At 45.7% G+C, this 12,856-nt stretch overlaps 2 protein-coding genes across 2 annotated transcripts in view; both read right to left on the reverse strand.

Annotated features, from left to right (window-relative positions):
* LOC124120915 (integrin alpha-4-like) overlaps positions 1-2,797 on the reverse strand; it is a 46,246-nt gene extending 43,449 nt beyond the window's left edge. Inside the window, exon 1 of the mRNA XM_048391283.1 lies at positions 2,594-2,797. Within this exon, the coding sequence (XP_048247240.1) occupies positions 2,594-2,760 (167 nt within the window). The 5' untranslated portion in view covers positions 2,761-2,797. The remainder of the gene's footprint in view (positions 1-2,593) is intronic.
* A 4,991-nt stretch (positions 2,798-7,788) lies between these two features.
* Positions 7,789-12,856, reverse strand: part of LOC124120916 (integrin alpha-3-like) — a 31,457-nt gene continuing 26,389 nt past the window's right edge. Inside the window, exons 20-22 of the mRNA XM_048391287.1 lie at positions 12,392-12,508; positions 7,988-8,120; positions 7,789-7,808 (exon numbers count right to left, since the gene is read on the reverse strand). Of these exons, the coding sequence (XP_048247244.1) occupies positions 7,989-8,120; positions 12,392-12,508 (249 nt within the window). The 3' untranslated portion in view covers positions 7,789-7,808; position 7,988. The remainder of the gene's footprint in view (positions 7,809-7,987; positions 8,121-12,391; positions 12,509-12,856) is intronic.

The following is a 12,856-nucleotide window of genomic DNA, read 5'->3' on the forward strand; positions in this document are numbered from 1 at the left end:
CCAACTGTATGACACAACACGGGGATACATCCAACTGTATGACTCAACACGGGACTACATCGAACTGTATGACACAAAACGGGACAACATCCAACTGTATGACACAACACGGGACAACATCAAACTGTATGACACAACACGGGACTACATCCAACTGTATGACACAACACGGGACTACATCCAACTGTATGACACAACACGGGACTACATCCAGCTGTATGACACAACACGGGGTACATCCAACTGTATCACACAACACAGGACAACACCCAACTGTATAACACAACAGGGGGCCACATCCAACTGTATGACTCAACACGGGACTACATTCACCTGTATGCCACAACACGGGGATACATCCAACTGTATGACTCAACACGGGACTACATCGAACTGTATGACACAAAACGGGACTACATCCAACTGTATGACACAACACGGGACAACATCCAACTGTATGACACAACACGGGACTACATCCAACTGTATGACACAACACGGGACTACATCCAACTGTATGACACAACACGGGACTACATCCAAATGCATGACACAACACGGGACTACATCCAACTGTATGACACAACACGGGACTACATCTAACTGTATGACACAGCACGGGGTACATCCAACTGTATGACACAACACGGGACTACATCCAACTGTATGACACAACACGGGACTACATCCAGCTGTATGACACAACACGGGGTACATCCAACTGTATGACACAACACAGGACAACACCCAACTGTATGACACAACAGGGGGCCACATCCAACTGTATGTCTCAACACGGGACTACATTCACCTGTATGACACAACACGGGGATACATCCAACTGTATGACTCAACACGGGACTACATCGAACTGTATGACACAAAACGGGACTACATCCAACTGTATGACACAACACGGGACAACATCCAACTGTATGACACAACACGGGGCTACATCCAACTGTATGACACAACACGGGACTACATCCAACTGTATGACACAACACGGGACTACATCCAAATGCATGACACAACACGGGACTACATCCAACTGTATGACACAACACGGGACTACATCTAACTGTATGACACAGCACTTGACAACATCCAAATGTATGACACTACGCGGGACAGCTTTCAACTGTATGACACAACACGGGACAGCATTTAACTCTATGTCACAACACGGGACTACGTCCAACTGTATGACACAAAACGGGACTACATCCAACTGTATGACACAACACGGGACAACATCCAACTGTATGACACAACACGGGACTACATCCAACTGTATGACACAACACGGGGTTACATCGAACTGTATGACACAACACAGGACAACATCCAACTGTATGCCACAACACGGGACTACATCCAGCTGTATGACACAACACGGGGTACATCCAACTGTATGACACAACACAGGACAACACCCAACTGTATGACACAACACGGGGCTACATCCAACTGTATGACTCAACACGGGACTACATGCAACTGTATGACACAACACGGGACTACATCCAACTGTATGACACAACACGAGACTACATCCAAATGCATGACACAACACGGGACTACATCCAACTGTATGACACAACACGAGACTACATCCAAATGCATGACACAACACGGGGCTACATCGAACTGTATGACACAACACAGGACAACATCCAACTGTATGCCACAACACGGGACTACATTCACCTGTATGACACAACACGGGAATACATCCAACTGTATGACACAACACGAGATTACATTCCAACTGTATAACACAACACGGGACTAAATCCAACTGTATGACTCAACACGGGACAACATCCAACTGTATGACACAACACGGGACTACATTCAACTGTATGACACAACACGGGACTACATCCAACTGTATGACACAACACGGGACTACATCCAACTGTATGACCCAACACGGGACTACATCCAACTGTATGACACAACACGGGACTACATCCAACTGTATGACACAACACGGGACTACATCCAACTGTATGACACAACACGGGACTACATCCAACTGTATGACACAACGCGGGGCTACATCCAGCAGAAAGGAATACATTTCGATCTGTAGTTAATCACATCCCACCAATCTGGTACATGGATCACCTTATCGAGTTTGTGTTTGCTACAACTATATTGGCTTCATTCTCATAATAAAGAACAGCTTCCATCGCGTCAAAAATGGTCGCTCCGAAGCTGGTAGTAAGCATTAAGAGTGAGCGAGTGAGTAGGGTTTTACGCCGCTTTTAGCAATATTCCAGCAATATCACGGCTGGGGACAACAGAAATGGGCTTCACACATTGTACCCATGTCGGCGTGACGAGCGAACGCTTAACCACTAGGCTACCTGACCGCCCCTAAGCATTAAGACACATTATGAAAAACATCACTCCACCGACCGGTTCCACAAAGCGATCTTAGTCCTAAGACTCGCGTTACCTGTTAGCATAAACTGGAAACAGTTGTTTCATCAGCATAGATTTGGAAAGCGAGGCCCTAACTGTGATGGTTTCGTTTACAGTGACTCCCCTGTTGGGAGACGTGACTACAAGTTCCCCCACTTACTTATATCCTGACTGCGTCCTCTTGAAGGCACTGGCGTATCCGAACATGCTTTTACTGGGTCCATGGAGAACACGTGCGTGGACAACGTCAATGTTGTAACTGAAACACACATCTACCATAAACACACAGAAAATTACTGGAAGCGCAGCCAGTCCAACTGTCACCATGTTGGACGCCGTGTAAGTATGTGTTGCTGGAGTGTCGTCAGTTTCAGCGTCGAGGATGCGACCGGAAGGGGTAGTAAGCTGCTCCGGACATACTTGCCCTGACTGAACCCGTGACGTCAGAGACCCTTGTGGAACAGAGGCCACATGTCTCACACTTTGACTGAAGTAAAGTGAGGGGTGTTCCGAAACTCATTCAGTAATATTTACAATCTTATGCCAGTCCGGGGGCACGGGTGGCCCAGTCGTCTAAGGCGCCGCGATTCGCTGTGCAGAGTTGCGTCCCTTGGGCACGCCAGAAACCTATGATTGTGGGTTCGAATCCCGGTTGGCCCCGATTATGTTTCTAGGTTTGTCAGCACCATACCCGTGCTCGTGGGTTTCACCGAAATGGTAAACGTCTGAGACCTGCATCACTTCGGGCTTTCCTCCAACATTAATCTGACACGTCGCCATATAACTGGAATACTGATAAAAGCGGCGTTAAACCCAACTCACTCACATAATGCCAGTCCTGTAATCAAGGTGTGGCTGTCATGACAGTTTCGACTTTGGTCATTATAATATATACAAGAATTGATTGATATATTAGTGTTAATTGGGGTGGGCATGTGGGGCACGAGACGCCGACTGTATCGAGTTGTACAGAGTCGCATTGTATTGAGTTGTACAGAGTCGCATTGTATTGAGTTGTACAGAGTCGCATTGTATCGAGTTGTACAGAGTCGCATTGTATTGAGTTGCCAGACACATGTGGTCGTAGGTTCGAATCCCGGTTAGCCATGGTTATATTTCCAGGTTTGTCAGCACCATCTTCTTGTTGGTTGGTTGCACCAAAGCGGTAGACGTGTAACATCTGCATTACTTCAGGCACCTAGCTGACACGCCGTGATGTAACTGCAATACTGTTCAAGGCCGGTAAAATAAAAATAACAAACGCACTATGCCGTAATATCCTTTAAGAAAGACGTTGCTGCATTTTTGTAAATTATTGGTGTTATTTTCCTTTCGGTTTTCAAAGTAGAATTCCAGTTCCAGTAGAATTAAGAGATAAACATATTGTGTTTTCAATGTAGAACTAGCTTACCTAACCCTTCAGGTAACCTAGCTCTACATTGAAAACACAGCATGTTTATCGCAATTCTACCGTGACTAAATAAAACGCGGATTCTTTGGTGATGGGAAATATATTGAGTGAAGCGGCATGGGATGACTCAAGTGTTTTCGATCTGAATTGCGGATTCACCGACAACATCCTGAAAACAAAATATGGCGCTGTATATGCTCAGGCAGTTTGTGTACACCGTAATGCTTCACTCCAATATATGACAGGCATTGACAGCATATAAGCACGGCAACTTAGAAAGCTAACATGAGGTGGGCTGCGCGTTCGGTTCCAAATTCAATTCAGCGCGGCTAAATCTACAGGTAACCTAGATCTACATTGAAAACGCAGTATATTTATCTCATAAATATCACATCACTTCACTGGGCACACATTGCAAAGGAAGCCGAGGTTCTCAGTGTCCGGACGAGGTTACACCTCACTCTTTTATATCCGCCTGCGATGACGTCACCGGAAGTTGCTCTTTCCGTATCGCCTAAGGTTAATATCAAGATACCTCTGATGACGTCACTTCAAGTTGATATGGTTAATATCTCGTTATCATCTCAACAGACCATATCATCCCACGGTGTGTATTTGAAAGTACCGCTACATTGTTTAGTATAAGTGAGTTATCATCAATGTCATATGAGCAGTGTATCACCTTACGAAGAAATCTGCATAAACCGCGCATCAGTGCTTTCGATATTTGGTTAGCCTCCAGATCCTGAAGACACGTGCACGCCAAAAGACTTTTAAAAGAGCGTCACATGACTCTTGCCTTAGGTAGAGTACATATGTTCGACTTGAGGCCTCCAGCGTCTATTACCTATACCTCCTCTCTTTTATCTATATCTACCACCATGTCTTGTTGTTAATAGTAATATACATCTTCGATAGTCCAGGCTTATATCTCCACTCTCTAATGATAGACACGCCTGTTCGCAATGGCTTTGTTTGAACCCGATTAAAATTACAGGATCATAAAATATGCCCTCCAGTTAAATTACACCCATGTGCGAGAGACCCATGTCCTAGGTTAGTGACAGGAGAGATGTAAATGGTCACTTACCAAACGAAGCGTAGGTGGCGAATGGGTCCAGGGTATTTATCCTGATAGAAGGGAGATATTATACACTGGATGACCGAGGATGACCAATATACTGCAAATTCGATTTGACCTACTGTTGTTATTTTCATTGATGACATACCTTTCAGAGGTGAGTGAGTGAGCTGGGTTTTAACGCCGCTTATAACAGTATACCAGTTATATCACTGCGTGTTAGCTTAATGTGAAATTGTGCAGGTCTCAGACGTTTACCACTTCTAGAAACATAATCGGGGCGAACCGGGATTACGACCAACAATCATAGGTTAAACATGTTAACACGTGGCAGCAAAAGTTTAGGAGAGTTACTAAACGAAATAAGACGACTAATGGAGTTTTGGTTTTACTAAGTTTATTCACACTTTCGTGTGACTTACAAAGGAACATTCATCAAATGTTAAAAATGATAAAATAATAATAAAAAGTTGACAAGATGAACATTTATACAACATGTTAAAAACAAAGTATGACTGAGACCAAGCTATAAATACTGAAACAGTTGATAATGCTAACATTAAAGAGCATGTGGCATATAATGAACGGAGGCGATTACTCTAAAGTCATCAATGATGTCTTCTAATAAGTTATATTAAAATATATCACATTGGTCTTTGAATAATCTTACAGTCATTTGGCGTCAGCAAGTAGAACCAACACAGCAGCCTGTATTCAACATTGCTGTATTTAACGACCTATAGTCAACAATGTAAAAGCCGTATCATAATGGCCGGTCGATCTGTGTCAGTCTGCATGCTAAAACCATCAGCTACTAGGCATCGGAGACCAGTCCTCCAACACCGTAGACTATGGATATCCGGCATTAGGCAGAAGGCATTAGGCACCAGGAATCAACACTAGGCACCAGGCATCAACACCAGACACCAGGCATCAACATAAGGCACTAGGCATCAGGCATCAACACTAGGCACCAGGCATCAACACCAGACACCAGGCAGCAACACTAGGCACCAGGCATCAACACTATACACTAGGCATTAACACTAGGCACCAGGCATCAACACCAGGCATCAGGTACGAGGCTTCATGTTTCAGGACAACACAATAGCTCGACACTACGTACGTGTCACCAAGGCACAGACTGACAATTGAGAGCACATCAAGAGTGGAATGAGTTACATTATTTTGTACATAGAACCAACTTACTTTACTGGAAGGTAACATAGCCTGTTGATAATACGTTGAGCTGCGACCTGACAATTGACCCCGTATGACTATGTTTGATGGTCCCCCCCCCCCCCCCCCCCCCCCCCCCCCCCAACCCCCACCTCCTAGCGCGTACGATTGTAAAGAAAGGGGTAGCGGGTGGTCCACGACAAGTAGTACGATGGATATGTGCGTTTCCTGTCTTGGCACACAAACGAGTTCTAGTGGCAAGGTCAATAGCACATAATAGTACGTGCCGATGTGAGGCACCCCATGACTGGAAACAGTGACAGCAAATTTGAGTGAGTGAGTATGGTTTTACGCCGCTTTTAGCAATATCACGGCGGTTGCAAATTTGAATAGACAACAACAATTGAAAAGTATCGTGACAATGAAGGGAACACATTTGCTGTAAAAATGGAATACTTTTCTTGTAATTTATGACATTATCGGCCAATTCTCGAGTCTGATAACGTATGATTTGGCCATGCTTACCTAGCTTTGACATGTTTATTTGTTTGTAATGCACTTCTATCAAACGACTTTCAGAGAATTCTGGCATAGTCTTAACACGAGCACCACGTGTGTCGACGGGAGCGTAGTCATAGTCATCGTCATGACCTGCACGTGCACATCATGCGTACACCCGCTCAACCAACAAACCAAAATATGTTTGCCGAAATTCTGTGCATCTCCTTGTCTGTAACGCGTGTTGTGAGTTGGTTCAACTTATTCTTGATTACCAGTAGCAATCATAAGAATAAACAGATACTTCACATCCACCCCCAACACCCATGAACACCACCACAACACCAACAACACCCACAACACCCACCACACCAACAACACCCACCACACCACCACACCACCACACCACCAACAACACCCACTCACACCACCACCCAACCAACAACACCCACCCACAACACCCACTCACACCACCACCCCACCCACAACACCCACTCACACCACCACCCCACCCACAACACCAACCTACACCACCACCCCACCAACAACAACCACTCACACCACCACCCCACCAACAACACCAACCCCAACACCACCCCACCAACAACACCCACTCACACCACAACCCCACCCACAACACCCACCCACCCCACCACCCCAACCACAACACCCACCCACACCACCACCCCACCCACAACACCAACCTACACCACCACCCCACCAACAACAACCACTCACACCACCACCCCACCAACAACACCAACCCCAACACCACCCCACCCACAACAACCACTCACACCACCACCCCACCAACAACACCAACCCCAACATCATCCCACCCACAACACCCACTCACACAACCACCCGCACCAAAACACCCACTCACACCACCACTCCACCCACAACACCCACTCACACCACCACCCCACCCACAACACCCACTCACCACACCACCCCACCAACAACACCCACTCACACCACCACCCCACCCACAACACCCACTCACACCACCACCCCACCCACAACACCCACTCACACCACCACACCACCCACAACAACAACCTACACCACCACCCCACCCACTCAAACCACCACCCCACCCACAACAACCACTCACACCACCACCCCACCAACAACACCCACTCAAACCACCACCCCACCAACAACCCCCACCACCCCACCAACAACACCCACTCACACCACCACCCCACCAACAACACATTACCACCCCACCACCCCACCAACAAACACCCAACACCCCACCAACAACACGCACTCACACCACCAACCCACCCACAACACACACACACCATCACCCTATCAACAACACACCCCCCTCAACACACACACACACACACACACACACACACACACACGTTCCCCGCTCTATTCTTCTATGGTTGACTCTCTTGGAGCTTTGCTGTTTCGCGGAGCACGTGACTGGTTTCTCCCGTAGTAACCGCTCTCTCGCTTCCATTTCTGGACTTGGCCTTTCTTCTCCCGCTTGAAAAATCCGCACTGTAAATGACAAAGCCCATCTGCATTAAATACATAGCGAAGACAATGTGATCAGGCATGGACTCTGTACATCCTAAAGGAACTGACCCACAAGTAATCAACAAAATCTGACACTTTATTTTTCACGGTGACATAGACCTACGAGGGGTGTTCATCAAAGATTTCCCATAAACCACTTAGGGTTATCATATTTGGTTGAAATTTCTCACGTGTAATGATACATGTATCTATGGGTTATGTCTTAATTTGCAGCACCGAACTATTAATCTTACCACTTTTACAGGTGTTATGATCGAGTAGTGTGTGACAATGGAGCCAGTAGAATACCGAGCAGTGATTAGGTTTTTATATTTGAAAAGTCGCACACCAAAAGAAACTGTCGATGTAATGAAAGCAACTTATGGGGAAGATGCCCGATCATATGACGTTGTTAAACACTGGCATCGCCAGTTCAAGTGTGGTCGGACATATGTGGAAACAGCTGCCATTCCTGGTCGCCCCCATTCAGCCATTGATGAGGACACTATCCATCAAGTGGAGACCGCCATTTTGGCAGACCGACGTATAACTGTTCGCCAGTTAGCACAAGATGTCAAGATAAGTGTATGGTCTGTGGAAAAAAATCATCCATGACAATTTGAACATGCATAAGGTGTCTGCACGATGGATTCCCAGGTTGCTCACACCTTTCCAAAAGCAGGAACGAGTCAATTGCTCAAAGGATCTTTTGGACATGTGCCAAAAAAACCCAGGCAAACTTTTCTGACAGACATATTACACAGGATGAAACATGGGTCCATCACTATGATCCTGAGACTAAAGTACAGTCGATGCAATGGAAGCATGTGGAGTCACCACCCCCAAAGAAGGTACGTGTCCAACCCTCAGCAGGCAAGGTCATGCTCACGGTGTTTTGGGACCAGCACGGAGTAGTGATGATGGATTTCTTGGCAAAGGGTACCACAATTACAGGAGCTTATTATGCTTCACTGCTGCGGAAATTGCGGGACGCTATCAAGCTTAAGAGGCGTGGCATGCTGACCAAGGGTGTCCGTCTCCTGCAAGACAATGCTCCAGTACACAACTCTCATGTTGCCCAGACAGAAGCGTGGTCCTGTGGCTATGAAATCCTTCCACATCCTCCTTAGTCTCCTGACCTTGCACCATCTGACTTCCACCTCTTTCCAACCATGAAGTCATTTTTGAAGGGAAAACGTTTCACAGATGATGAAACACTGATTTCTGAAGTCAAGTCCTGGTTTGAGACGCAAAATGAGGGCTTTTACAAGCGAGGTCTTCATAGTTGCATAACACGATGGGAGAAGTGTGCAACTCTTGGTGGTTCCTATGTGGAGAAAGACTAATACCTATGCAAGTTTCATTCCACTAGGTCCATCGGAAGTGGGTCAGGGGAAATCTCTAATGAACACCCCTCGTACATCACAATAGGGCCTTGGTCATCCCATCAGCCTGTTGAAGCGAAGCCCCATTAATCTCAGCAACAGCTTCATTGACAGAACGACGTTAACGAATTGCCCCTTTTATATCAGAAACAGAAAATTAAGGCCTACACAACAAAGTTAAACCTAATTTAACCAAAACACACCAAGAGTAACTTACACCGCATTAACAAAGTGCAAGACAAAAATACTCGGCCCAAAACACAGGGCCATAAAAGTCTGGCCACCAGCTCCTAAAATATCCTTTCCAAGCACCACCAAGTAACGCCTAGTTGTAGCGGTAGACTTTCATCGGATCACGCATTTACATAGTTCTAGCTACTGACTACATGGCATAAAACCTCAAGACGTCTTTTGTTTTGAAAAGGGGATTTATTGGCTCATTGCCGTACAACTATTCCTGTGAAAACACCATGGAGCTGTAGCCGCACACTGTCAATACACGCCATTGAAGAGACACTAAACTGCCGGGCACAATAAAGTGTACACTTGAAAACTGGACTTGACCAAAAACTTTCAAAGGTTACTTGGTTGAAAACAGTCACCGAAACACTACAAACTTAAGGTTTAAAACATAAGCACCCCCAGCACTACAAAATATATCGCCTAACACCTTTTTGGGGTTACCCGTGGAAATGCATGTGCAGAAATGCAATGGATGGATGCCAGGGGGGTGATTGACACCAGGCTGCATTCAGGCAGTGCATCCATTTGGTGGAGTTAGGGTGGTGGCTAGGGGAGGAACTTGTGGTAACCTTAACAGCCAGATCTAATGTTTCATCTTTAGCCACCATCAAACATGAGGGTAGACGTTCCTTGGCCCGGAGGTTTATGTTTTTACTTCATTCGAGTCGAATTAAATCTCAAACCAGGATAATTAGTACAGGAGTGGTGGACCTTTTATCGTGGCACGAACTATTTCACACCCATGACAGGACATCGGGTTAATTGACCATATCTCTCTTGTGACAAGACACCTTACAGACCACTGAAACATGGTATATTACACCTTATAGGGCACTCAAACATGGTATAATATAGCTTTCAGATCACTCAAACATGGTATACTACACTTACAGACCACCCTAACATTGCGTACTGCACCTTACAGACCGCCCAAACATGGTATACTACACCTTACAGACCACTCAAACATGGTATACTACCCCTTACATACCACCCAAACATGGTATACTACACCTTACAGGCCATCCAAACATGGTATACTACACCTTACAGACGACCCAAACACAGCATACTACACCTTACAGACCATCCAAACATGGTATACTACACCTTACAGACCACCCAAACATTGCATACCACACCTTACAGACCACCCAAACATGATATAATACACCTTACAGACCACCCAAACATGGTATACTACACCTTACAGACCACCAAAACATAGTATACTACTGCTTACTGACCACCCAAACATGGCATACTACACCTTACAGGCCACCCAAACATGATATACTACACCTAACAGACCACCCAAACATTGCATACTACACCTTACAGACCACCCAAACATGATATAATACACCTTACAGACCATCCAAACATGGTATACTACACCTTACAGACCATCCAAACATGATATAATACACCTTACAGACCATCCAAACATGATATAATACACCTTACAGACCATCCAAACATGATATAATACACCTTACAGACCACCCAAACATGGTATACAACACCTTACATACCACCAAAACATGGTATACTACACCTTACAGACCACCTAAACATGGTATACTACACCTTACAGACCACCCAAACATGGTATACTACACCTTACAGGCCACCCAAACATAGTACACTACTGCTTACAGACCACCCAAACGTTGCATACTACACCTTACAGACCACCCAAACATGATATACTACACCTTACAGACCACCCAAACATGATATACTACACCTTACAGACCACCCAAACATTGCATACTACACCTTACAGACCACCCAAACATTGCATACTACACCTTACAGACCACCCAAACATTGCATACTACACCTTACAGATCTCTCAAACACAGCATACTACACCTTACAGACCACCCAGACATTGCATACTACACCTTACAGATCACACAAACATTGCATACTACACCTCATAGACCACTCAAACACAGCATACTACACCTCACAGACCACTCAAACACAGCACACTACACCTCACAGACCACCCAAACATTGCATACTACACCACACAGACCACTCATACACAGCATACTACGCCTCACAGACCACCCAGACATTGCATACTACACCTTACAGATCACACAAACATTGCATACTACACCTTACAGACCACTCAAACACAGCATACTACACCTCACAGATCACTCAAACACAGCATACTACACCTCACAGACCACTCAAACACAGCATACTACACCTTACAGACCACTCAAACACAGCATACTACACCTCAGAGACCACTCAAACACAGCATACTACACCTCACAGACCAATCAAACACAGCATACTACACCTCACAGACCACTCAAACACAGCATACTACACCTCAGAGACCACTCATACACAGCACACTACACCTCACAGACCACTCAAACACAACATACTACACCTCACAGACCACTCAACACAGCATACTACAGTTTATGTACGGACAACCAAAACATGGTGCACTTTATCTCGCAGACAGTATTTTACATTGTTCTTAAAAAGATCATGTTTAAATGAGAAAAGCACAATACTTTACCTCCATTACATCTTTGTTTTTTATGGAATAACCCTTATAATGCGTGTCACAGATTTGGTGCAATTTACCTTCCAGAGAACGATGAAAATGATGAAGAGGATGATGATAGCGGCAAGGACGCTGCCAATGATGACCCAGATGTTGACTTTGCCGGGTGGATTATCGGGGTAGATGGGCGTCATTATCTGTAAATGAAAGGAGTATTGTGTTTGATGTGATAAATCATGTGGTCACTTGCAGTAATGGCCAGGATATCACCCGTCTTACCTTCGTCTCCACAGCTTGTCCCCAGGGGTAGAGTAGGGGGTGTCCAGGCCAGGATATCACCCGTCTTACCTTCGTCTCCACAGCTTGTCTCCAGGGGTAGAGTAGGGGGTGACCAGGCCAGGGTATCACCCGTCTTACCTTCGTCTCCACAGCTTGTCCCCAGGGGTAGAGTAGGGGGTGACCAGGCCAGGATATCACCCGTCTTACCTTCGTCTCCACAGCTTGTCCCCAGGGGTAGAGTAGGGGGTGACCAGGCCAGGATATCA

The sequence above is a fragment of the Haliotis rufescens genome, unplaced genomic scaffold (assembly GCF_023055435.1).
Source record: "Haliotis rufescens isolate VD_foot unplaced genomic scaffold, xgHalRufe1.0.p SCAF_10, whole genome shotgun sequence".
In the NCBI taxonomy this organism is placed as follows: Eukaryota; Metazoa; Mollusca; class Gastropoda; order Lepetellida; family Haliotidae; genus Haliotis; species Haliotis rufescens.